The following is a 27,569-nucleotide window of genomic DNA, read 5'->3' as shown; positions in this document are numbered from 1 at the left end:
AGTTATAATTCACTGACAGACGTTTTCTTCATGTAGAATGAATGTACATACAAGACGGAGCGGGAGTGGCTTCACAATGGCAAGCTTCACTCCCAACCATCCCCATATATTTTTCATTTATTTTATTTAGCAAGCCCTATATACCACTTAATCAAAGAGTATCTCTGTTGCATACAAACAATGGTGTAAAATGTTCATTCAAAATTAATAAAATCAGACTGATATGTTGTTGTGTTCAGGATTTTGGCTTGGCCAGTAAAAAAAATAGAAATAAAACGATTTGTTACTATTTGTTCCTGGGACAAATTTAGGGTGATGCTAGTAACATAAAGCTTGCCAAAGCTTGTGACCACTTGATTTGAAGGATTTTCTTACCATATATATTTGCCCACTCAACCACTTTCATCTGCAGAACTGGCACTTTTACAAGTGCAATGTTATGTTCTGTGAGAAATACATATTTGAGTGTGGGAGCACATGCTCTCTGGAACTCCCTGCTTATTGATAATAGGCAGGCTACTTCTATGGATTATTTTTGATGCCTGCAAAAAAAAAAGGTGTGGGTGTTTTTTTTTAGGCAAGACTGGATGCGGGTGGCGCTGTGCGTTAAACCACTGAGCCTAGGGCTTGCCAATCAGAAGGTCGGCAGTTCGAATCCCCGTGACGGGGTGAGCTCCTGTTGCTTGGTTCCAGCTCCTGCCAACCTAGCAGTTCGAAAGCATGTCAAAGTGCAAGATGATAAATAGGTACCGCTCCAGCGGGAAGGTAAACGGCATTTCCGTGTGCTGCTCTGGTTCTCCAGAAGCGGCTTTGTCATGCTGGCCACATGACCTGGAAGCTGTACACCGTCGGCTAATAACACGAGATGAGCGCCGCAACCCCAGAGTCGGTCATGACTGGACCTAATGGTCAGGGGTCCCCTTTACAGGGGCGTAGCCAGGATCAAAACTAGGGGGAGGCAAGCCATGGTCGTTCAGGGGCGGGGCCAAGCCATGGAAGGGGAGGGGCCATGAAGTGGGCGGGGCTAAAGGGCCAGCGGGCCTGATGATATCATGGCGGCGGCAGCAGCGGCCACCTTGTGCTTCTGGGGCTGGTAGCGTTGGCGGCTACCCTGCTTGGCTGGAGAGAACGGGAGGGTCGGGCAGGCGAGAGGGGGTGGCAGGGCGGGCGAGGGCGAGGCAAGACACGGCCGCAGCCACGACGGCTCCGAGGCGTTGCTGCATATCAGCATAATATTTCAACCATGGTTCAAGCCCCACCTTAGGGAAAAAATCGTGCATTGCAGGGGGTTGGACTAGATGACCCTTGTGGTCCCTTCCGACTACAATTCTATGATTCTATTGATATATTACCATAGCATATGCATCATTCTGCTTTCTTGAATTGTCCTACTCCTAGGCATAGCAGCCAACTCCTAGAGGCCTAGGTGCCTCTCTCCCCCCCCCCAATTACTGGTAAATACCGTATTTGAAAGAGTCATCCCCCCATGTTGATGGGCTTTCTATGTGGGGCTTATCTGCCCCCCCCCGTATTTTATTAAGGATGGAAGAGGGAGGGAAGGAAGGAAGAAATAGAGAGAGGGATAACTCATATTTGTGGGTGCCTCTGGGTGACGCTGTGATGCTGGAACTCTACATGTACAGGAGCCTTGTAAGCAGCTTTCTCTCTGCTTGATTTACAGCAGGCACGTCCAACAGGTAGATTGTGATCTACCAGTAGATCACTGGATGTCTGTGGTAGATCACTGGTAGGTCACTGGCACCCCTAAAAAAAGCTCACCCAAAATTTTCCTCCTCCCTCAAAAAAGTTGAACTATGACCTGAAGCCCTAAACAAAAATGGGCCTCCCTCCCTCCTAAAAGAAGCTTCCCTTCCTTTAAAAAAAACTCAACAGCTTTGCCCTGAACCCCCCAAAAGGGGGTAGATCACCCCCAGTTTTAAACTCTGTGAGTAGATCAGAGTCTCTTGGGAGGTGGCCACCCCTGATTTACAGTATACAGATGCAGGAGGAGGGGCAGACTGGAACACCAATGCTTTTTATAAACATCACTGTGTCTGTCAAAGCTACAGCCTCCCCCCTTTCTTATTCACTTCTTTTTAGCCTTGCAGAGCCACCTTAGTCAAATTGAATCCTCTGAGTCTGCACCCTCATTAAATCGCCAATAGAACTCTTAATGCTCCTGAATGCTCATTAACAACTCCCACTTAAGAACAATAGGGTGAAATGGTCAGCTATCGAATCTTGCCTGGGGATATATGCTCCATTGTCTTAACTGCTTAACTACTGGTAGCCACTTTGCTTTATTTATTTGATGTGTTTTTGTTACTTCTGTGTCCCCCCCCCCCCAGCAAGCGGAGACTTAGCTGCTCTTGCTAAAGCAAAGCCCTTTCCACTTCAGTTTTTGGAGGGGAAAAGTGCTGGTTGTGGTCTGTAAAATACATTAATTTTTTTTGCTTCTAGGGGGGGCAGCTGCCCCCTCCTGCCCCCCTGCCTACGCCCATGCCCCTTTACCTTTACCTAGACACATAGGGCTCATCCACACTTCATTTTGTGCCCCTTTTCTAGACACACGTTCATGGCTGCCAGATCTGTATGCAAGTGGTTTCATTTTGGATTATTTTGGTCCTGGTGCTTTTCCTTGGGGGGAGAGGGGGAAACAAGGTGTTTTGCTACTGGATCAGAGCAATGGCAATCAAGTTTCCTACAGATAGCTGTTTGCTCCAGTTCAGCAGTAAAATGCAGGTTTTCTCTGAGTACCTCTGTGCACTGTGTAAATGCAAGGCTCTGCCACTGATTTTCATTTTCATTTTTGCTAAGGAGATTGGAAGGCTCGCTGAAGGATGAAAAGAAGAAGAAATTTGTGACTGGACAATGGTTCCATGAGGTGAAGGCACAGCGCTTCCAGGAGGGATTAGAAGGCTCAGAACTACTCCGAGCATCGATTAAAAAGAAAAAGAGCAACTCTGACCGTAAGTACACAATAGAAAGCCAGAGGCACAGTTCAAATGATCCTATAAACCAGTGTTTCCCAAACTTCAGCTGGTTTTGGACTACAGTTCCCATCATTCTTAGCTAGCAGGACCACTGGTCAGGGATGATGGGAATTGTAGTCCAAAAACAGCAGGAGACCCCCCCATTTTGGGAAACCCTGCTCTAAACCATGGTTTGGATGGCAGAAAGACACCACAGGCTCATGTCCTTTCTTCTCACGTCTTACAGAAACCACCTTCATAATTTCTAATTCCTATTGTTGGAGCACGAACCATAGTTTGTCATCATAGCAATCTGTGGTTAGGAAGCATGCTAGGTATATTACCTGTAAGTCACCTTGGGTCATTTTGAGAAAAGTGACTAAGAATGTAATAATAGTGACAGTACAGTACTACTTTTATTATTATTACTATTGTTATCAACATTATTATTTCTTTATTTATTGTTATGGCCAAAGAACCTCAAAACAACATACAAGAAGGTTTAAAATTCAAAGTGATGTTTTGGGTGCCTGAAGTTTGCTTCATTTGCAGCTCTAGAAACCATAGCTGCCAAGTTTTCCCTTTTCTCGTGAGGAAGCCTATTCAGCATAAGGGAAAATCCCTTAAAAAAAGGGATAACTTGGCAGCTATGCTAGAAACCCAAACGCATGGATAATGGTTTGGGGTTTTTGCTGGCCCCAAAAGTAGGAAAGAGGATGATATATGTCAGGTTCCTTTAAACAAGATGGAAACAGTTATTCCTGCTCCTGCTTTCTCACCTATACCTTCCAGCTAAAATCAACATGCATTAACTTTCATTCTCATATTCTGGATGTGCTTTAGCACATGGAATATTTTTTGGAGTTTAGTCATTCGTATTTTCCAGTGGTGTAGTGGAGGCAGACTTTTTTTTCCGGAATAGGGGTAATGACATTATCTACCTCAGTGTTAGGGTAATTGACAGGCTCTCCTTGCTCTAGCACAGGGGTCAGCAACCTTTTTCAGCCATGGGCCAGTCCACCGTCCCTCAGACCATGTGGTGGGCTGGAATATATTTTGGAGGGGGGGGGGAATGAATAAATTCCTATGCCCCACAAATAACCCAGAGATCCATTTTAAATAAAAGCACACATTTTACTCATGTTAGAACACCAGGCACGCCCCACAAATAACCCAGAGATCCATTTTAAATAAAAGGACACATTCTACTCAGGTAAAAGCACGCTGATTCCCGGACCGTCCGCGGGAATTGAGAAGGTGATTAGGCCGCATCCAACCCCTGGGCCTTAGGTTCTTTACCCCTGCTCTAGCAAGTGAAAAAGGAGATAACAAGGCTTTCAAGTCTGTTTGCATCAGGTTAGCATATGGAAAGTCAGAGTGAGGAAAACAATCAAGCAGTGGCTGAATACTTCAGGTTTTCTCTTTGATAGAGTTCCTGCTTTCACATGAGCAGGGTCAACGGCAACACTTTTTTTTCTAGATGATTTGCATTTCTAAATTAAAGCGAAAGGTGGCATTTCAGCTGGCTCAACATCTTTGGTTAAATCTCAGTATGTTTCATAAGTTGTGCAGTCAGAAGTAAGCCCCAATGAGTTCAGTGACTTTTATTTCCAGGAAACAAAGCATAAAACTGCAGGCATAGTAATCCTAATAATAGGGTATTCTACTTTGCCCTTAAACACTTTTGGGTATGTGTATGGATCAACACAGAACACATGAGCTACATTCAAGGTGCTGGTGTATGAAGGATACCTGACAGATTATCTCTCACCTTGTATAGCCAGTCGATCACTGCATTCTACAGGCGAGGGCCTCCTGCAGATACCGTCTTATCAGGAGGTCCATTACACAAAGTGTGGGAACTGGGCCTTTAGTGTGGTGGAATTGCCTCTCCTTAAATATTGGACAGGTGCCATCTCTCTTGTCCTTTTGGAACCTAATGAAGACCATCCTCTTTCAACAAGCCTTTTAAGTTGAGGTCTTTCCCATTCTGCATCTGTATGGGAAGTGTGCTTTTAAGATGTTTTTAGCATTTCTCTCTTGTTGTTTGCTGCCCTGGGCTCCTTTGGGAGGAAGGGTGGGATATAAACTAGGCAGAGGACCTTCTCGGTAGTGGAGCCCCTCCCTGTGGAACACCCTCCCATCAGATGTCAAGGAGATAAGTAACTATATAACCTTTAGAAAATATCCGAAGGCAGCCTTGTATAGGGAAGTTTCAAAATGTTTATTTTTTATTACGTTTTTTATATGTTGGAAGCCGCCCAGAGTGGTTGGGGCAAGGCAATCAGATGGGCAGGGTACAAATGTTGTTGTTGTTGTTGTTGTTGTTGTTGTTGTTGTTGTTACTACCACTACTACTATTATACTGTTGCCTACATTTTTGGACTCCCTTTGAGATCATGGTTCTAGGGGCCATTAATGCACTTCAAAATTTACCACAAGTATTGTCACCTTATTGAATCTAAATGTAATCTGTTTTGAATACCAGTGTAATAGAGAAGATGGATGATGGTGGTGATGATTTTATTACAACATTTATATCCCACCTTTCAATTCCTTCAACAAACTCAAGATAGTTAGTGTATATGGTTCTCCCCCTCCCCATTTTACAGTGGTACCTCGACTTATGGACGACTCGACAACTGAATTTTTTGACTTATGAGTGGGGCAGATGGCCGCACGCTTACGAATTTCTCGACATCTGAACAGAAACCGCGGCAGTTTTAGATAGGGTTTTTTCGACTTACGAATTTTTAGATGGGCTTGCTTCGACTTACGATTTTTTCCGTTTCCAATGCATTCCTATGGGAAATCGCGTTTCCAATGGCGCTTTTCGACTTACGAATTTTTCGACCTACGAAGGTGCCTTCGGAATGAATTAAATTTGCACGTCGAGGCACCACTGTATCTCCACAACAACATTGTGATGTAGGCTAGGCCTACATAACTGACCTAGGAGAGCTTCCTGGCTGAACAGGGATTTGAACTCTGGAGTCCATTGCCCTAGTCCAGAGCTCTAACCACTGAACCAAACTGTGTCTACTTCTGAGAGCAAAACGAGTGCAAGTGAAGTGAACACTGAAGGGGATCCGTATTGTACTCCTCAGCGGCATTCTGGGACCTTGCCTTTTTTACAGCAAAAAAGAAAGAGGGGGTTATTGCCTTGTACTTTGCTTGGAAACACACAGCACTTTCTGAAAGAGAACAAATCCGACCTGACGGAGCTTTTGTGAGGTAGTTCATTAAAGCTGGGCTTGAATCCAAATCCCGCCAACCTGTATTTGGCTCTTTGCTATCAGGGTGCACTGGTGGGTAATAACACTTTGGGATGATTCATATGATCACAGAGGCAGACCAATTAAGCCTTGGCTGGAATATTACAGGACTGCTGAGCAACGCTGCCCAGCCTCCAGACAAATTCATTTTCTTTCTTTTTAGTGAGGATGGAACACAGCAGAATCTGAAAAAGGTTAGGTGTTGATTCCAGGAATCTAGAGCCCTGCTAAGTACTCTGGAGGGAGGTTTTAGGGAGGATACTACTTTTTGCCCTGTTCTCCCATAGCATATTGTGCGCTGTGGGAATCTTGTCTACACATGATGTACAGTAGTTCTATTTTCCAGCATCTATCTTCATTTGCCTTTTTCGCAATGAGGAAATGTGTGTTATTTATACTCCACCTTCCCTCCAAGAAACTCAAGGAGAGGCTTGTAGGAGTATTTCATTTTGTAGGTTCTGACTCACAATAAAATCAAGTTCCTCTGAAGCCAGGGAGATGTAGGCCTCTGCAGGATAAATGCAGACAGCAGAGACGCCTTCATAGACCTGACGAAGGCCTATGACCTCACCAGCCGAGAAATACCCTTCACACTGCTCAACAAGCTAGGGTGCCCACCTAAGCTGCACAAGAAGATTGTGTCCTTCCAGGAGAACATGCACAGCACCATCCATGATAACGTCCATTCATCCTTTGATCCCTTCCCTATAAAGAGCAGTGTTAAACGGGGCTATGTTCTCACCCCAGTTCTCTTTGGCATATTCTTCTCCCTAGTGTTCTCCTATGCTTCAGCTCAATTGAAGATGGTATGTACTTTCATTCAAGGAGCAACAGGGCATGTTTCTGCACCATGACAAAAGTGTGGTGGGTCCTTATCCTTATTCTTTGCAGATGTTGCAGCCTTGACAGTGCACTCCAAGGAAGCCCTGCAGAGACTCATCAGCTGTTTTGCCCAAGTCTGCAGGGAGGTCAGTTTTACCTTCTGTCTGACAAAGACCAACATCTAGGTTCAGGACGCCACTAGCACTCCATGCATCAGCATTGGTGACCACACACTTGATGGGGTGGTAGATGATTTTGTCTTCCGTGGGTTTCATCACAACCAGCAACCCCTCCATTGATGATGAGTTGGACAAGCATATTGGCAAGGCAGCTATGGCTATGGGTTTCCTCTCCAAAAGGGCATGGGAGAATGTGATGTTAATACTAAGATGAAGGTCTACCAGGCTTGCGTGTTGAGCACCCTGCTTTATAGAAGTGAGTCATGGACAACTTATAACCATCAGAAGCGGTGCCTCAATGCCTTTCACATGTGCTGCATCAGGAGGATTTGAGGTATCACATGGCAGGACAGAGTTTCAAACAAAGATGTGCTCTCCAAAGCCCACAGTCCCAGCAGGTTCACACTCCTGTCAACGATGTCTACTCTGGCTTGGTTATGTCCACAAAATAGAAGATGCCAAGATCCCCAAAGACATGCTCTACAGGGAGCTGGCTGCTGGCCCCAAGCCAAACTGGAAGACCAACTCTGTGTTACAAAGATGTCTGCAAGCATGGCATGAAGGCTGGCAACATTAACCCCGCCGTATGGGAATCGCTTGCAGACAACCACAGTGCCTGGAGACAGGCATGTTGTGCATCCATAGTGGTGACCAGAGGAGGAAAGGCCACTGGAAGGAGCACAGAGAAAAGAAAGGCCATGGTGCATCTGGAGTAGTATAACTGGCCACCATCTCCCCCAGCTGCAACAAAATATGTCTCTTCCGTATCAGTTTCTACAGCCACAGCAGGCACTGTGACTCCAGCGATTTGACTTCCCTCCTCCATTGTTTCCTGAGACAAGACGGATACTAACAATGGCAACAACCTGGTATCACAGTGATGCTAGATACTTAAAAGATCCAGGATTCAGCCCCTTAGCACAAAGTTGCACAATAGTTGCACATTTTACTTTTTACATAAAGGTGCAAATTTAGACCGCTTCCTGGCTGGAAGTGGAGACAAATTCTGGCTTTTGCTGTCAGGGTTTACTTCAGAGCTATGGATTTTCTGGATGTACACAGTATGTGAATTGAGCCCTCCACCCTACCTGCAATCTGTTGTCAACTACTGCTTGTGTGCATATATGAAGTTTACATACATAATAAAACTGAAATATTGTAACTGAAAGAAGTGTTGTCCAACATCTCACCTAACTTTTCTCACTCACTTTCACTCTCTCACACATATATAGTTCATTTGAGGGGGCAGTTTGCATGGTCCTGGATCCAGCATGGATTAAAATCTACTGCTAATGGAGGAGTCTATTTTTGAACTAGTGGAACAAGTTCCTTTGCGAGATAATGGCCATAGCTTACCAGCTAAGTACTGTCATTAGTCCCTTCATCTAAGCAATTACTGTTGGTCTGAGCAATTAAACGCCATAATCACAGGCTAATGGGTGGGCTTTACACACACACACCTGGTTAGTATATTGAAGTTCAGGGGCCAGTGTGTGGGTGTTAGCTGAGCTAGAAGCAGGCAGAAGCCAGAGAGACTGAACTGTGTTTGATTTATGTTTGATTAAAAGGCTGAAACTTTGAGAGAAGCAAGGCTCTCTTGGCATGTTAATGCTGTGAGCCCCTCCATTGTAGGCTCAGTTTAGTTTGTATGTGTGTGTGTGTGTGTGTGTGTGTGTGTGTGTGTGTGTAAATAAACCATATATCCTAAAGATACCACAGTCTCCACTGACCCTCATTCCACGGAAACTGAACCCGGTGTAAGCGCTTGGAACCCCTGGAATCTCTCACCTGTCAGAGATTGTGGTGGCAGGTAACAATCTCTCTCCCTCCTGCTCCATCCAAGTATTGCACAAACTTCAGGGCAAATTAATGATATGCATGTATTTTGCAGGGACGCAGGTGGCGCTGTGGGTTAAACCACAGAGCCTAGGGCTTGCCGATCAGAAGGTCGGCGGTTCGAATCCCTGCGACGGGGTGAGCTCCCGTTGCTCGGTCCCTGCTCCTGCCAACCTAGCAGTTCGAAAGCATGTCAAAGTGCAAGTAGATAAATACCCGCTCCAAGCGGGTATGGCGGCTCCCTCGGCCAATAACGCAAGATAAGCGCTGCAACCCCAGAGTCGGTCACGACTGGACCTAATGGTCAGGGGTCCCTTTACCTTTACCTTTATGTATTTTGCAATACATTCTGGACGCAGTAATAGTGCATTAGTGATGAATATTCTGCTTTTGTTTTGTTTTTTATGCTTCCTCAGGGCAACCAGATTATTCCTGTTCAGAGAGGCTGCAGCACAACAAAAGTGGGACAAAAATAAACCCAACCATTTGTGTTATTAAAAGTTCTGAGAGTTGTTAGAAGATCCCTGTTCTCCTCACAGAGCTCTAATTCCCAGAGTGGTTTAATAATCAATTCCTCTTCCCAGGGACCTCTGGGAATTGTAGCAATGTTAGAAGAATAGCAGTTTTGCCTAATATAGTGCATTTTACCCTAGAACATGCATTTCTGCACACATCTTGCTGGTGAACTGCATTGCAAAACTTGGAGAACTACAAATTTAGAAGGAAAGTGCAAATCAATCCAGTTCGCTAACCACAAATGTGTGCATAACATCATAATTATGAAAAAGTATGCATCAAAATGAATATATGTGAAAACAACAACATACAAAAAGTGCATTATACAGTGGTACACCGGGTTACAAACTTAATTCGTTCCAGAGGTCCGTTCGTAACCTGAAACCGTTCTTAACCTGAGGTACTACTTTAGCTAATGGGGCCTCCTGCTGTCACTGTCAAACGATTTCAGTTCTCAGTTCTCATCCTCGGGCAAAGTTCTCACCCGAGGTACTATTTCCGGGTTAGCAGAGTCTGTAACCTGAAGTGTTTGTAACCTGAGGTGTTTGTAACCTGAGGTACCACGGTACTGGAGAAAATTTCTTGTATGTATGTTAGGAGAAAGGAACGTAAAAATGTGTGTGACCTTTAGAAACAGATGCAGAAATGAGGCAAACCAAAACTGCTAATCCCTGACCTTGGTTGATGTGGGAATAGGTATTCATTCATTCCTTCAGGTAGTCAGGTCCCAACCATGTTGTGCTCAGAAATGGATACCGGTAGTTAGGCTGCATGAAAAGTTTCATTCAGATATTAAGTGTACTTAAATGAAGTCATCCTGAACTTTTTCCACGTTTAAATAGCTCAGCAGATAGGAATGCAGCTCTTTTCAAGGTCAATAGCATTTTCTTTGTCACATCACTGATACCTCCGTGCGGCGCTGCTTTGCGCTTTATCGGCATTGCCGCCGCCGCTTCCGGGCACCGACCCGACCCGGCAGGCTTCCTCCTCCTGTTGCAGCCAGCTTCTTCCTCCTGCCGCGGCCGGCATTGCAGGAGCTGGGTCCTGCTGGCTTGTGCCCTTGGTGCTCCGTGCGGCACTGCTGCACGCTTTATCGGCATTGCCGCCGCCGCTTCAGGGCCGCCGCCGCTTCAGGGCACCGACCCGACCCAGCAGGCTTCCTCCTCCTGTTGCAGCCAGCATGCTGGGTCCCGCTAGCTGGTTGGGGCGCTCAGTGGTCTTGCTCCGCACATCGCGGAAGTATGGCTTATTTTCGGGGTATGTCTTACATTTCTCAAATGATTAAAAACCCTGCCATGGCTTACTTTTTGACTACGTATTAAAAAGGGGGAAACACGGTAATAACCCAAAGGTCACTTGAAGGGATTTTACTGTCAAACTAAACTGCAGCAAATGTTGCATTTGAATCCCCAGCCCTTCTGTTTGCCCAGTGGTGCAATGGTATTTCATTTTTTAAAAAAAACAAAGCTTAACAGCTTTCATAGTAATTATTGTTCAGTCTTATTTCATCACTGGCAATGGGGCAGGGTCTTCCACCCTGAATGAAGACAGCAGGCAAGTTTAGGAACCATATGGCACACCAGCTCTTGTTGTTGTTTAGTCGTTTAGTCGTGTCCGACTCTTCGTGACCCCATGGACCATAGCACGCCAGGCACTCCTGTCTTGCACTGCCTCCCGTAGTTTGGTCAAACTCATGTTCGTGTCAAACTCAAACACCAGCTCTATCCTCTTACTATTTCACCACTGTTCCCTACATACTTTTAGAATTTGAAGTTGACAGAGCATAACAAAAATAGTAAATGCAACTTGAATTACTTGGAATGAAGCATCTCTAAAGTTCTACTGTTCATCAGGCCTCTGTTTCAACTGGATACTAAAATTGTTAAAGAGGATATAGTTTTTGAAGAGCTGGACCTTTAACACAACAAAGAACTAAGCAAGTTAAACTGGTTGGGCAACTGTGAGCCAGAGTGTCACTTGCCATTTCATTCTAGCTGTCTTCCTTCTATGACACTATTTCCTAAGGCAAGTTTAGTATTCTGAAAGCACCTTCTTTAAACAAGCAAAATAGCTCGTGGAAATGCTTTTAGATACAAAACTTACCATAAAAGGAAAATCCTTCTCATCTCCAACCTGATATGCTTTAAAGTTTTCCCAATGTGTTGCTGATCCGGTGAGTTGTGTTTTAGTTCTGTAATGACCCCAGGGAGGAAAATTACAGTAAAGGACAAATATTGTGCAATGCACCTGGAGTATTGTGTCCAGTTCTGGGCACCACAGTTCAAGAAGGATACTGATAAGCTGGAACGTGTCCAGAAGAGGGCAACCAAAATGGTCAAAGGCCTGGAAACGATGCCTTATGAGGAACGGCTTAGGGAGCTGGGTATGTTTAGCCTGGAGAAGAGAAGGTTAAGGGGTGATATGATAACCATGTTCAAATATATAAAAGGATGTCATATAGAGGAGGGAGAACGGTTGTTTTCTGCTGCTCCAGAGAAGCGGACACGGAGCAACGGATTCAAACTACAAGAAAGAAAATTCCACCTAAACATTAGGAAGAACTTCCTGACAGTAAGAGCTGTTCGGCAGTGGAATTTGCTGCCAAGGAGTGTGGTGGAGTCTCCTTCTTTGGAGGTCTTTAAGCAGAGGCTTGACAGCCATCTGTCAGGAATGCTTTGATGGTGTTTCCTGCTTGGCAGGGGGTTGGACTGGATGGCCCTTGTGGTCTCTTCCAACTCTATGATTCTATGATTCTATGATTCTAAGATCAGTGGCACATTTTTGATTGGTGTGGTGTAAACCAGTCTAGACGCATTGAGTATTTACACAGGGGTGGGCTGACTTCAGTGTTTATGATTAGTTTTTATGATGGTTCATTGCTAATTTTATTAGCACCACTAGCAACCTGCCCATTGTGTCTTGGAAAAGATGCAGAATAATAAATAATAGCAATAACTCAAGTTTGCATATTTGAAATCTCTTTACTGGTAAGACATAGCTGACCTGAGTAAAGCACTCTTGCCAAAGAACATAGCAACTGCACCAATGCATTTAATTCAAGGTGTGCATCTTAGTGTTTAAAGCCCTAAACGACTCAGTCCCCAAAGACTGCCTCCTTCCCTCCATATATCCTCTCAGGTGCTAAGATCGGTAGAGGAGGCCTTTTTGGTTGTTCCTCCATCCTCAGAAACTCAGAAGGTGGTGACCCAGGAAAGAGCATTCTCTGTGGCTGCCCCTAAGCTGTGGAAATCCCTTCTGACAGAGGTGCATTTGGCAGCTTCATTTCACAGCTTTCGACCATGCTTCTCACTGGCTCTGCTTTGAACCCCAAGTGTTTCTGCCTGGATGAAATGTATCCCTGAATTCTAATAATGCCTTTTGCTTGGTTGGGTGGAGGATAGAAAGTAGTGTGTGTGTGTGTGTGTGTGTGTGTGTGTGTGTGTGTGTGTGTGTAGTTTAAAGGTAAAATTTACAGGGATTGCTCTGCTCACACTGGCCCCACCCACCACTGGCATGTGGCCCTCAGTAGGTTGCCCGGAGTGGAATGCAGCCCTCAGACTGAACAGTGTTTCCCACCCCTTTTCTACACACACTCTTCTCCATCCTCCTTCCAGGCAAACAAGAGTTCTAGGACCAGTTCCAGACAGGCAAAAACACTCAAGGAGGGCATGCAACAGGGGGGTTGAGGGGTGTGTCTGGGGCATAGCTGCCAAGTTCTCCCTTTTTTTAAGGGAAATTCCCTTATGCTGAATAGGCTTCCTCGCGAGAAAAGGGAAAACTTGGCAGCTATGGTCTGGGGTGGATGGGATGTGTATACTGGGGAGAGTCCTGAGGGTCAGATGGAAGGCTTAGAGGTCCACATTTGGCTGAAGTTTCCCTACCCCTGGTCTACTGCCAAACATCCAGTTGGCACCTACCTGGGTAGTTTTGATGCCTCCATGTTCCCTTAAATATTTGTGTGAACTGCATTGTTTTTCTTTCATCTGGTAGGTACAACACAACTCTCAACTCACTGCTTCTTCCTGTGCCAGAGCAAACAAAGGGGGGGTCCTCCTTTTATTAGCTCTCTTTGCCTCCTCCTGTGTTTGCTAAGATCAGAAGACTTTGACTCAAAACAGGAAGTAGCTACCTTAAAATCCTGGAGTGGATTAATTTCATTGACAGCTCTCTGCCACGTCCTGATTAACTTTCAAGCTGGGTTTGTTAGCTTGCCAACCTAGGGAAAAAGGTGGTCTGTGCCTCTGGTTATGGCTGAACCCTGTAAGGCAGTTTTCACAAAGCTGATCTGCAAGGGTCATATGCCACCCACTCCCCAGTTGATATCTGTGTCCCTGCCCCCTCCCACGTAGCTGCCATACACTGAAGTGTTGCCCACCAATCACTGCTTCCTTGAACAAATAACTCCCCTGCTCCCTGAACATCAGCACATTCCTCCAGTCCTTTCAGCCATTGCTGTTGTTTTAAGCCTGAGCCATAGCTGGAGCTAGGAGCTGTGTGCTTGGAGTTGGGTCAGAGCCAGTGGGAGGGGGCAGAATCTAGCAATACTCCGTATGGAGGAACTAAGCCAGGCACTAAACCAAATAAAGTCCTACTCAGGAAGACCACAGTTGCTCAAGCAAGGTTCCAGCCCAGACAGGAAGTCTTACATAGTTCTCCCTGTCTAGAAGGGCCCAATGGCCAGCCCAGGTGGGCAGGGCCAGTGCAGAGCATGAGAATACTTCACTGTGTGTGCAGGAAGTTGCTCCACACTTCAATATGGGGCAGTTGCTCACAGAATCCCAGTTCTAGCTCCAGAACCCTGGGAACTAGTTTGTTAAGGGTGCTGGGAATTGTAGCTGTGGGGATAAACAACATCTCCCGGGATTCTTGGGGGGAAGCCAGGTGCCTTAGCTTGGCATTAATCATACAGAAAACTCTTTCTTATGTAAAATACCACAGAAACTATAGCAGCCATCAGCATTAAAAAAATAATTGATTCAATCTCACTGACTCCTTTCTAACAGGTGAGAGTAATGAACATGTCCCAGAGAGTCCGGAAGACAGGGAATCATCCTTACCACCAGAAGCAACAGTTTTGTCTTCCGCTATCTCAGAAGAAGAAAGGTAATATTAACAAAAGAGAACTACTGGTACACACATGGAACTCATTGTCAACGAAAACTGTCACAGTCAAGGAATTGGTGTGATATTGCTTGTTGAGCACTGACCGTCAAAAGGGAGGTCTTTGCCCCAAGCACCTGCAATTTAAATATAGATTTGGGGGGGGGGAGAAGGCAACACAGAAAGTCAAAAGCAACAAGGGGTGTATGCTAGTCCAATGCTTCCCAAGCTCCCCCCACCCACCCACCCACAAACCACTTGAAAATTGTTGAGGATCTTGGTGGACCACTTAATGGGGGGGTTCCTTTTTGCCTACTGCAGCAATTGTGATGTGATGTGCTAGAATCGGAATCATTTCAAAGTGCATATTATTAATATTAATATTAATATTAATTAAATTTGTTTACCACCCTTCATCCAAAGACCCCAGGGCAGTTCACAACAGAAAAACACTAAATGAGAATACAAAACACGCAAAAAAACAAACCAATACCCCCCCACAATCACATTTAAAATTATTTCGTACATATTGTATTTTAATTTGAATTCCATAGGATTCAAATGGGTAGGTTTTGTTCACAGACATACACACTGCAGACTCCACAAATGAAGCAGTGGGCCATGGACCACAATTTGGGAACCCCTGTGCTAGCCAGTGAAATTATACATACTTAGAAAAAGGAGACAAGTGGCACCACATTGGTCTGAGAAGGTCCAAAATTGATCTGGCATCAGTGAGAACACCCAAAGAAGGCTTGCAGTTAAGGTCTTTCCCATAGGTCTCCACCAGAAGGTCGAAGCATTGAAGTTCAGAGGCCAGCACTTCAAGACCTCACAGTTGCCTGGCCTGGCAAGTCTGTTGTCATCTTGTATGAACAGCAGGAAAAGCTATTATGTATTAAATACATTAGGACCATCCTCTTTAACTGAACTGCCAGTGCCTTTTGATAGCAAGTACCCTGTTTCTCATATTTTAAGACATACCCATAAAATAAGCCATAGCAGGATTTTTAAGCATTCAAGGAATATAAGCCATACCCCGAAAATAAGACATAGTGATAGGCGCAGCAGCAATGCCGGCCGCGGCAGGAGGAGGAAGAAAAAAAATAAGACACCCCCTGAAAATAAGCCATAGTGTGTTTTTTGAGGAAAAAATAAATATAAGACATGTCTTATAATATGAGAAACACGGTAAGGTATATTTAAAGCCCATTATCTCTCTTCTCTAATAAGTGTCTGATTATGTACTTATCAAATCAAGATTATTTCCTAATATAATTCTGAGAAAGTTCTGGGGATTTTTTTTTTTACTTCTTTTCTGTTTAAAAAAGGAAGGAGGAAAACTAATTATTTCACCATTATTGTTCAGATAGATAATATTAGATGAAGATATTAGATAGATATTAGATAGATAATAATAGATAATATTAGACACCAATAATGATGAAATTTACAATTAAGTATAACTGTTACTGGGCTCCCCAATGGGGAGCACATGGGTACCACCATATCCTCAGATACCCTCCTTTGAGCCCACCAGGGCACCTTGTGCCACCCATTCATTTCTTTTTAAATGAAGGCTTTTGTGTTTGGTTGATGAGGGGTGGTCCGTTTTGGGGTGAGGGCATGCCAGTTCTTTTGGGCGGGAGGATGTAGTTTTGTCTGTTGTGTTTTTTGGTGGGGGTTCCTCAGCATCATTGGTGTTTCTTCTGTGAAGGGAGTAACTTGCACGAGTCCACAACAGTTCCTCTGATTTCCAAATGTGCCCCTAGGCCCAGGAAGGGTGGATATCCTTGCTCTAACATATGAAGTTTTGCAATCAAGCACTATAGAAAACCTCCTCCTCCTAGCTTTGTTTTTGAAAGTCTTGCCACTTTTCCTGGCTATTCACAGTAAAAATGGGCCTCCTTAATCCATGCTCTGAACTTAGGTTTGAACCTGCAGACTGTCAGGTCCTGTTTGCAGGCTTCCCAAAGGTTGGGCACTGTGGGAGCAGGATGCTGAACAGATGGGCCTTTGGCCTGATCCAGCCACAAGGCTCATGGTTTGCTGTTATGTTCAGAAGACATCTACCCGTTGAAGACTTGGGGGATAGTCACAGCTACTTTCAGCTATTTGAAAGCTAAAAATAAACCATGCAAGGAATTTTCTGTTGATTGCTTCCCCATTTTGTCAATTGCAAATACAACAATTCCAACCAAATGTTAATCATTAAACAGGCACTAGCAGCTGAGGTGCTGAAACAGGTGGATGCCATTTGCCAAACTGTTTATTTAAGGCTGTAACTGCTTCCTTTTTGCAAATTGGTCTTTTTTGCCAGTTAGTGCAGGGTGAAGTATTTTGAACTTCAATCAGCTGATGGAGAAACATTGGGGGGGGGCAGTTCTGATTTGACTATGTCTGGCCTCAACCAACTAGTCCAGACTGTCCCCTGCTAAGGAGTCAACTCCTTCACATCTGGCTGCTCCCAAGATCCAAAACATTCAGAGAAGGCAGACTGGAAGCAGAGTAAGGAACTATTTCACCAATGGCACTTAAAGTGCTTATGAGCCTCTTTCTTGCTGTTGGTGTCTCTCTCTGTTTGTAAGACAGAAATGCAGTTTATAATGTGCTTGAATGCAACTTTTTAAAGTGATGAACAAACACAAGAGAAGTTTGTTATAAGCTCCCACTATTTTTGTGCTGCCTGTTACTTGAAGCCTTGTAACCACTGCCAGAAGCATTATCTTCTAAATGAGGCCTGCCTGACACCAACATATTTTTGGTGCCACATTAAAAACCTTTTCACCCGGGTGTTGGATGGAATTTGATCCTGCTGGGACAAGCTTTGTTTTAGTGACTCTCCATATTGATGATTGGTTGTCCCCCACCAGTAGAAGCTGGTGTTTTTTATGTTTTGTGTATTTTATTTTATTTTTGTTCAAATTTTGAACCTTGTTGTTTCTAACAAAGGGGCATAGCTTTGCATATAGAAGGTCTCAGGTTCAATCCTTGACAGCTCTATGTAGAACCGGGAACCTGTCTGAAACCCTGGAGAGCTGTTGCCAGGCATTGTAGACAATACCGATGTACCAGTGAACTGCCTCAGTATAAGACACCTTCCTAGCTTGGCAAGATGCTGCTGGTCACTGTAGACAGTATTGAGCCAGATGGACCAATAGTCTGACTCGGTGATACACTACATGTGATATACCTTGTGATAGACCCCATGTTGACACACAACACACCCACTCAACCAGCAAAAGTAACAGCACCCAGCATCTTCATTGAACAACATTGTTTGTATCTTGGCCTTTGACACCTCATACTATTATATGATTTAGGACCTCCTCTATTCTTCTGGCTGTAAATTGTTTTTACTTATTTCAATCTTGTCCGTGTCAGAATGTCATCACTCAGCTCCCATTGGAGGATTCGTAGGGCTGCATCACAATCCTGTATTTGCATGAAGTCAGGCAGGGGGAGGGGAGCAGAAGAGAAGGCAGGTTTTAGACAACAGTGGAGGTTTCAATAAAGGAAACTGAGCAGTGGGGGAAGTGGTGATTTTAAACAATGGCAGAGGTGTGAGTAGAGTGAATTTGGGGCGGGGGTGTGTGTGTGAGTGGCAGTTTAAGACAAGGTTTGACTACTGTGAGAAGTGAGCCAGGAAAGGCTCTGTTGTATTAGCCTCAAATATTCCAAAGCACCTTTGCACAAAAACTGTTTTGCTCCTGGTACTGTGAGTTGCCTTCAACATGAAGTTCAGGATCCATTGTTGTAATTTAGAAGAGATACTTTTATAATGAGCAGACCCCCATCTTTGTACAACACCCATCAACTGACGTTAACCTTCTGTAACTGAACAAGCTGGCAGGATTCTGTTCACTTTCAAGACACAGTAGCATGCTGTATATCAGCATGGGGTGGTTGGGTGCAAAGGTGGCTGCAGAATAGGAGAGTCCAGAGGGGATTGCAAAAAAGAGGGAGGAAGAAGCATGAAAGAGGGAACATCAAAGTGTCTGGAGAAGAGGAAGGGATGGTGGCTTCATAACTGAGCAGAAGGCAGGGTCGGATTTAAATGAAGGGAGGCCCTAAGCTACTCCACTTGAGAGGCCCCTTCTAATCCCCCACCCTCACGACTAGAAGAAAATGGAAGAGTGTTATAAACAAAATGGAGTGAAGCCAAGGATGATTATAGGTATTTAAAATTCTGCAATTCTCAATTTCTCCTCTGAAGGACATTAGAAAACTTCATCAAAATTTGTTTGTCTAAGTTTGTCACTTTCAACGTACAGAATGCTCAGTGCGGACAACCTCTCGAGACATTGTGGCCCTTAATTCATTTTTAATTCTTTTGAGTCTTGAAAAACTCCTCTCTCCCGAGCAGTTAGTGACCATAAAGCTAAGAAATAGCTGCAAGATTGGTTCCACATTAGGAAAGGCCATCTGAATTTTTTCCTTGTATACAATTTGATAAAGGTCTGTATGAGACAGAGCGTGCTCTGCTGTAACCCCATGGCTTTAGCTCACATACAGGTGAAAGTGCAAAAGTTCATCAGTAAGTTTCAGGTCAATATCTTCTGGGTATGCTTCCATCAACAGTTCAACACCTTGCTGAATTTCTTGCTTAGATGCTATCAGGATGGCAAGAATGGAAAACAATTGTGCAACATTGTGCAACACAGTACACTTCTTTTTAAATTGGCTCCAAGTGCATCTAATATAGGAATATAGGAATAAAGGATTTTATCCTTAACTTTATCTCTTGAAGAAAGTACATTTAAGGCATCAGGTGCACTTCTGTCATTTCTTTGCCATTCCCTCACTCTTTGTCTCCTTGTTTTGTAGTTAACATTTAGCAAGGTGGCTTTTGCTTGTTTCTCAGGCTCATCAAAATCTTCTCTAATTTTCCTTTAAAAATCTAGAAGTGAACTTGCACAAGAACTCAATAACAGGCCTGATTTCTGAAGGGCTTTGCTGACCTTGTGAAAATGACCTAGCACACGGATTTATATCTCTAAGACTTTGAGTGTGAACTAGGGCCCCACAAAAAAACTTTCAAGTTGGGCCCCAGAGTTTCAAATTGTGCCCCACTGGCTGGCTCTGAGTCTCATAGTTGCTGGGCCCAATTTGCCCTGCCCTCTCATGAAGTCTTGGGTTTGCAATTTGGGGAGAGGGGAGACTGCCCGCTGGGAGGATGGGCGGGCTGGGGAGGCCCCCTAGATTTAGAAGCCATAGGCTTCAGCCTACTTAGCCTATAAATCTGGCACTGGCTGAAGGTGAAAAGGGGTTCTTAGTAGTTGTAGTCTGTGGGAGGAGGAAGATGCATGAAGTTACTGCAAGGGTGGTTTGCATGCACAAAAGGAAAGGGAGGCAGAGACATGAGTGTGAAGGCAAAAATGGTTGCAAAGTGAGGCTGCAGAATAGATGAGAGGAGTGGCTTCAGAAACGTGGCTGGGAAGGTGAAAAGTGAGCTTAGTAGTTCTATGGGGTGGGAAGGGGAAGCTCTAGGCCAGGAGTTAATATGGGAGAAATAGTGGGGGTGGGGGTGTGAGTAAGGCAAGCAGGGTCACAGTCCCTAGGATTTTCATACTGTTGTAACCAATACATGATCCAGTGAGATTATCCTATACATCATCATCATCATCACCATCTCAGGATTTGTGTCTTTGTGATAAAATGTTGTTCTTTCTCTGCAGATCACGTGAACCTTCTTTGGATTCAGCAGAAGGACACAGATCCAAACCAAAGCCAAGACTGAGGTTGTCTACTCTTCCATCCTCTGCAGAAAAGGTAGTGTGTCCAATGGAAGTGGGATTGGCATTGACTGGCATCTGTAGTTCTAGAACAGGCAAACGAAAGTCCTCTTTAACATACCGGTAGGTAGGGATGGGGAACCTTGTTGAACCTGCTGCAGCTCCCATCATTCATGGCCATTGACCATACTTGATAGGGCTGGTGTTAGTTCAGCAACACTTGGAGGGCCAAAGGTTCCCCACATCTGGCATAAAGGATTCAGAACGTATGGAATCTGCTGTCACAAGGTGTGGTGGCTTAGATGGGGAGGCGGTACGCAGATTCAGGGAAGGCAGGTTTTCTTTTCTGGTCCCAAGGTGGAGCTTCCAAAGCACAGTGGGGCAAGGCAGCAAAGAGAGAGGTTCTCCTGGGCAATGTATTTCATTCATATAACACTTGATTGGAAAAAAGCCCCTGGACATGGTTTACATGTCAGGCTCCCTCCCAAAACACAACAACTGCACCCAAATGGAATGTGTGTGTGTGTGTGTGTGTGTGTGTGTGTGTGTGTGTGTGTGACATGCAGCAGAATTGTAGGGCGATAGGGAGAGTCTCATGAGTGAGCTCACATCCACTTTGTTTTTAAAAGCGTGGTGGGTGGGGTATGTCAACCATTGGGGCATCTTTGTAGCTTCTGTTTCATTATGAATCTCTTCCCTTGGAATAATGACTTCTGCTGCTGAGCCTGTACCACTTTTAGCCTGAATAAATATCTCTGTCATCTGAGGGCAGCCATTCCCCCCTCGGTGGGATAGCTGGGATTTGGAGCTTTGTTGGAGGCCCAGCTCCATCAGGCATCTCCTGCCCCTGAACTGTGCCAACTGGTCGCTACAATGCAACTGCTTAGAAATTGGGGCCTGAGTTGTGAATTTGATTTTCCTCTTCCCTCTCTTCCATTGGTTCTTTTTTTTAAGGTTGTAAGCCTATGGGTAAGGGCTGTCTGTCTGGTCTTGATCGTATACAAGCTGCTCTTGAGAGCCTTTTTGGCTGGGGAGCAGGGTACAGATTCTCTTAGTAAATAAATAAATAAGTCATATTTTCCTCTTCAGAGATCGAGCCTAGAAGATATCTCTCCAGCAGACAGTGGCGTTGGTATAAGTCCTTTCCTGGTTACAAGAAGCAACTCGCAAGGGTATGGAAAAGGTATGTTTCATTTCTTGAAGTTAAGCATTGGGGGCTTCTTTTCAGGGAGGCACATTTACAGGGGAGAATCAGCAGGTGAAGGAAGGGTAAAACATTCTCCCTCCCACCCAGTAATTCTTCCTGGCCCATATTCCATCCCTGCATTGCCATCTGAGGTCAGGTGGTAGGTGAGTGTAGCAGCTTACCTGGATGGGGCCACTGCAAGGTCTAAACCCTGTGAGTTGAACCAGCAGAAGTACTAAATTGGTGGCCCCACCGATGCCCCACTGATGCACCCATACAGCCCCAACTTCACCTCTGCTCCAGCCCTGCCCAAGTCAGCAGCAGCAAATACTGGTCTCAGCTCCACCATGCCGTACACACTGCCATTGCAATTGGGAATCCCAGGTTTGCTTTGCAATGTGTAGTTGCACACTGCTTTCTCCAGAGCCAAAAGAATCATAGAAGAGCACAGAATGAGGACATCCACATAGCCCAGTTGGATGGTATGCACTTCCTGATAACAGTCAGTTGCCCATAATGAATTATGGGGTTACTGTATTTGCTAAGTAGGCTTTCCCCAACCTGGTATCCTCTAGATGTTTTGATCTTCAGCTACCATCATTTGTGAGCATTGGAAATGATGTTTGGGGTTCATGGGAGTTTGTCACAGTGGCCGGAGTGGACTACTTCAGAGTAACGACGCTACGCAGCTCTGCATTTTATTCTTTTATTGGTGCTGCGTATTTACAGTGCTCAAGTCATTGCTATTTACACGGAGCGATGTTGTCAGTCGGTTTCAGAACCTCCTAATGGCTTTTGGCGCGTCTTTCTCCAACACAAAAGCTTTGGCAGACCCATCCTCTTGCCCCTCCTCTTCCTGCGTAATTCTGGAGTTGGAGGGATGGGTCTTCCCCCCTTGCTTGCCCCTTCCTGTCCCACCTGGGACCCTGTCTCCTCTACCTTGCCTGAGCCTCGGACACGACTTCCTGCTTCCCCACTGGAATCGGAACTCTCCCTGCTTTCCCCTTTGCTCGGGGACGGGCTTGAACTCAGGAGGGGAGGGACTTCGCGATATCCCCTGTCCCTCACATCCACCCCCCTCCCAAGCTCTCCTTCACCCCTCCCCAGGCCCCCCCCATGTGTCGGTGACGACTGGAAGCCTAAGAACTCAGTGCTCTCCGAGCCCGTTGGTGTGAATACCTCCCCCCAGTCCTGCGAGCCCCCCCCTTCCGCCTGGGCGGACGGGAATCCCAAAAAGTCCGTGGCGTCAGAGCTGGTGGGGGTAAAAACGTTCTGCCAATCTGCTCCTTCCTCTGACTGGGTGGATCTCGGTGACACCCATACCTCATCCTCTGGTTCCTCAAACTCCGCTTCCCAGCGCCATGGTGAGCTGCTCTCCCGTGCCTCCTCCTCCTCCCCCTCCCTTTCCATGTGCCAGGGCTTGGGTCTGTGGGGAAAGAGGGCGTGAAATTCTTCCACCAAGAATTCCTCCTGTATCTGAGTGGCTGGGACCCATTCATTCTGGGACGGTGGAGCATCCTCCCATGCCATGAGGTACTCCAGTCCCCCCACCCCCCACCTTGAATCCAGGATGGCCGTGGCCTCATTGAGTTGCTCCCTGCCTTCCCTCTCCCCCCCTCCCTCGGGGGTTTGTTCGCTGTCTCGGAGCCTGCTGCTTTCCCTGTACGGCGACAGCAGCGATCTATGAAACACTGGATGCACCCTCATGTCCTCTGGCAGTGCCAGCCTGTATGCCACCGGGTTTACCTGTTGCGTGACCGTGAAGGGGCCCAGCCTTTTGGGTGCCAGCTTTTTGCACCTCCCTCTGGTGGGAAGGCCCTCCGAGGACAACCACACCTTGTCCCCCACCCTGATGACCTCCCCTTGTCGCCTGTGGCGATCTGCCCCCTTTTTGTACGCTTCCTTGGCCCTCTCCAAGTGTTCTCTGAGCTGCTGGTGCACCGTCTCCAGTTCCTCTGCCCAATCCTCAGCCTGTGGGCCCTCCTCCTCCTCCTCCTCCCTCTCCCTCTCTGGGAAAGATCTGAGGTCGCGCCCGTAATTGGCCTTAAAGGGCGACACCCCTGTGGAGACGTGCACTGCATTGTTGTAGGCAAATTCTGCTAGTGGCAAGCGAACCACCCAGTCCGTTTGCCGCTGGCTGACGTAGCATCTCAGGTACTGCTGCAGAATGGCGTTGACCCTCTCCGCTTGTCCGTTGGTCTGCGGGTGTCTAGCCGTCGACAAGCTGACCTCCACCTGCAGGAGGTTCATGAGCCGCCGCCAGAACCTGGAAACAAATTGGCGGCCACGATCCGAAATAACCCTTAAAGGTAATCCATGCAGTCTGAAAATGTGATCAACAAACAGTTTGGCTGTCTCTTCTGCCGAGACTGCCCTGGCACACGGTATAAAGTGACACATTTTGGACATAAGGTCCACCACCACCAACACTGCAGTCTTACCCCTGGACGAAGGCAGATCTGTGATGAAGTCCATGGACACCACTTCCCACGGCCTGTGTGGTGTGGCTAAGGGCTCCAGCAACCCTGGTGGCGCTGCACTGACCACCTTCGCCCGCTGGCAGGTGGTACAGCCCCTTACATAGTCTCGAACATCTTCCCGCACCCCTGGCCACCAGAAGTGTCTCATGACTAGGTGAGCGGTTTTGTCCCTTCCAAAATGCCCCGCTGTAGGGTTGTCGTGCATCTGCTTGAGGACCGTACGTCGAAGCTGGGTGGTGGGTAGGTACAGCGCACCCTTGTAGAAAAGCAGCCCTCTGCGTTCTGCAAAGTCTTTTGCCTGCTCCCTCCCCCCTCTCAGTTCTCTGAAGATGCGGTTGGCAAATTCATCCGCTGCCGTCAGTGCTGTGAGTTCTGCCTCGCTCACCACAGCTGCTCCGCAGGACCATGCCGACGGGGGGAAAATGTGCCTCGGGGCTGGTGGCGCCTCCTCCTCCATGTACTCTGGCTTGCGGGAGAGGGCATCCGCCCTGACATTCTGCTCCCCCGGGATGTAGTGGATGGAGAAGTTGAAGTTCGAGAAGAACTCTGCCCACCGTATCTGCCGCTGGTTGAGCACCCTGGCAGTTCTCCAGAACTCCAGGTTCTTGTGGTCTGTGCACACCTGGATGGGGTGCTTTGCGCCCACCAGGAAGTGTCGCCAGTGCTGGAACGCAGCGTAGATCGCAAGAAGTTCCCTATCAAACACTGTGTAGTTGCGTTCAGGCTGTGTCAGCTTCCTGGAGAAGAAGGCACAGGGTCTCCACTCCCTGTTGGCGTCCAGTTGCAACAAAATTGCGCCCACAGCTTTTTCAGAAGCATCTGTCTCAATGCGTAGGGGCGCGTCCTGCACCACATGGAACAGGTTTTGGTCTGAGGCGAACACTCTCTTGAGGCTTTCGAACGCTGCTTGCGCCTCTGGTGTCCACTTGAACTTCTGCTTGCCTCTCAGGCAGTCCGTGATGGGAGCCGTAACGCGAGAGAAGTTCTTGATGAACTTCCTGTAGAAGTTAGCGAAGCCTAGTAGGCGTTGGGCATCTTTGCGCGTCCTGGGGCTGTGCCAGTCCAGGATGGCCTGCACCTTGTCCTTGTCCATCGCCAGCCCCTTGTCTGACAGCTTGTAGCCCAGGAAGTCCACCTCTTTGGTGTGAAACTTGCACTTCTCCAGCTTCACATACAGGTGGTTCTCCTTCAGGCGTTGCAACACCTCTCTGACATCTTTCACATGCTGCACTGGGTCATTCGAGTAGATAAGGATGTCATCTAGGAAGACCAAGCATTTCCTGAAGAGGAGGGACCCCAGGACGTGGTGCATGAAGGCCTGGAAGCATGCTGAGCCCCCTTGCAAACCGAAGGGCATCACCAGATATTCAAAAGAGCCCAGAGGCGTGAACATCGTGGTTTTCCATTCATCTCCTTCCCGGATCCTGATCAAGTTGTACGCCCCCCTTAGGTCCAGCTTGGTGAAAATCTTGCCCCTGCGTGCCGCTGTCAGGAGATCATCCACTCTGGGCATGGGGAAAGCCACGGGCTCTGTCACCGAATTCAGCCGTCTAAAGTCCACCACAAGACGGCGCTGTTGCGTGTCTTTCTTGTCCACCCAGAAGACCGGGCTGCCCCCTGCTGCCTTGCTTTCCCTTATGAACCCCCGCTTGAGGTTCTTGTCGATGAAAGCGCGCAGATCCTCCAGCTCCTGGTCTGACATGGCGTACAGCTTGGCTGGGGGTATCGTCGCCCCTGGCACCAGGTTGATCTGGCAGTCAAAAGGCCTGTGCGGGGGTAGGTGGTCGGACTCCGCTTCGCTGAAGACCTCCTGCAGGTCCCAGTACTGCTTGGGTATTGCCTCACCCCCTTTGATATGCATGGTGGCCACCGTGGCTGTCGGAGGCCCCTCCCCTGGTTGGTGCTGCATGCAATGTTCCAGACAAAAGTCTGACCCAAACGTGATGCACCTCTGGTGCCAACTGATGGAGGGGTCGTGGCGCGCCAGCCAGCTCATGCCCAAGACGATGGGGGGGTCTGAGATGGTGGTGACGTTGAATGCCAGTGTCTCTGAGTGCCTTCCCACCGTCATTCTCATGGGGGGGGTTTGATGTGTGATGGCCCCTCCCAGCAGCTCCCTGCCGTCAATGGTTGCTACGTGCAGAGGAAAATCTAGCTGCAGAAGCTGGATCTGGTGCTCTTCTGCAAAGTTTCTCGAGAAGAAGTTGGCTGACGCCCCACTGTCAATTAAGGCGAGGACCGTCAGGGGATAGCCATTTGGGAGCGTTAGCGTCACTTCTAGAACCACTCCTGCTCTGGGAGGGGTGGGCTGGCTCTGCACCTCTCTGTGCGGGTGGGCGGGCTGGGGCTGTTGTCTGCTGACTGTGCCTGGCTGCTGCCCCTTGTCTCCTGCAGCCAGGCTCTCCCGTTTCCCTGCTGTGGTGCTGCGTCAGTGGGGGAGGGCACCACCGTTCCCCGCCTTTCCTTGCCACTCCCTGCGATGTGGGCAGTCTCTGACGAGATGCTGGGGTGAGTTGCAGAGAAAGCAATTCCCGCCCCTTCCCTCCTTGCGTCTTGGCGCCGCTGGGGTTTGAAAAGCCCGCGCGCGCGCGCTATCAATCTGCATGGGCTCCTGGTCCTGGCTGGCTCCAGGCGTGGCCTGAAAGGGTTGTTGAGGGAGTGGCTTCTCCTGCGACCGTGGGAACCAAGCCCGCTTTGCGCGCGTCGCTTGCTTGTCGTTCCACCGGGATTCCTGCCTCACCCCCACCGCCAGAGCTGCTTTGCTCAGCTGATCCATAGTACTGGGCTTTGGACCTCTCGAGAGTTCATCCTTCACCTCCTCGCTCAAACCCAAGTAAAACGCAGCTTGCATGGGAGGCGAATCCAAAACCCACCCCAGTCTGTGCACCAGCATGGTGAATTTCGCCCAATATGCGCGAACTGTCATATTTCCTTGGCGTAAATTATGCAGTTCCTCCTTAGTCTGGTCCAAATGACTATCGGACGAATACATCGTCCTCAAACCTTCTAGAAATTGTTGGACATTTTTCATGCAAGGATTCTTGGTTGCGATTAATGGTCTTAGCCACTCCCTGGCTGCTCCGGTGAGATGTTCCACAATAAACGCTACTCTGTGCTCATCATCGGGGAACTCATTCTGGTGCAGCTCAAGAGCATACACGATCTCAGTCTCAAAGCCCTGAAACTCCTTCGGGTCTCCATTGAACTTGCTTACAAGGGTCCCTGCTCTCCTTCCTGGCAGCACTTGGACTTGGGGAGCCCCTCCCGCCTTGTTTTTCTCTGCATCCAGCTTGTTTTGGAGGTCTACCGCCACCGCCCTTAAATGCTGCTCTTTTTCCTGGAGCTCTCTCACCTGTTCCGCAAGTTGTAGCCGGTCGTCCTGGACCTTCTTAGTCTCCTCTTTAGCTGCCTTCAATTCTCCCTGCGCCTGCAGCGACAGCTGTTGCAGTTCTAGCTGGGCTTGCTCAG

At 47.2% G+C, this 27,569-nt stretch overlaps 1 protein-coding gene across 5 annotated transcripts in view; it reads left to right on the top strand.

The window, feature by feature from the left end:
• LOC118078202 (synaptotagmin-like protein 4) overlaps window positions 1–27,569 on the top strand; it is a 60,860-nt gene that overhangs the window by 16,518 nt on the left and 16,773 nt on the right. For 4 of the 5 annotated variants that reach the window (XM_035101960.2, XM_035101956.2, XM_035101955.2 and 1 more), the window contains 4 exons: window positions 2,818–2,969; window positions 14,604–14,703; window positions 20,379–20,472; window positions 21,525–21,618. In XM_035101960.2, the coding sequence (XP_034957851.1) occupies window positions 2,818–2,969; window positions 14,604–14,703; window positions 20,379–20,472; window positions 21,525–21,618 (440 nt within the window). The remainder of the gene's footprint in view (window positions 1–2,817; window positions 2,970–14,603; window positions 14,704–20,378; window positions 20,473–21,524; window positions 21,619–27,569) is intronic. The other variant, XM_035101961.2, reaches the window with a different exon arrangement.

Source organism: Zootoca vivipara, chromosome Z (genome assembly GCF_963506605.1).
Source record: "Zootoca vivipara chromosome Z, rZooViv1.1, whole genome shotgun sequence".
NCBI lineage: Eukaryota > Metazoa > Chordata > Lepidosauria > Squamata > Lacertidae > Zootoca > Zootoca vivipara.
Note: the sequence above shows the minus strand (reverse complement) of the source record. Positions and strands in the feature narration are given on the sequence as shown.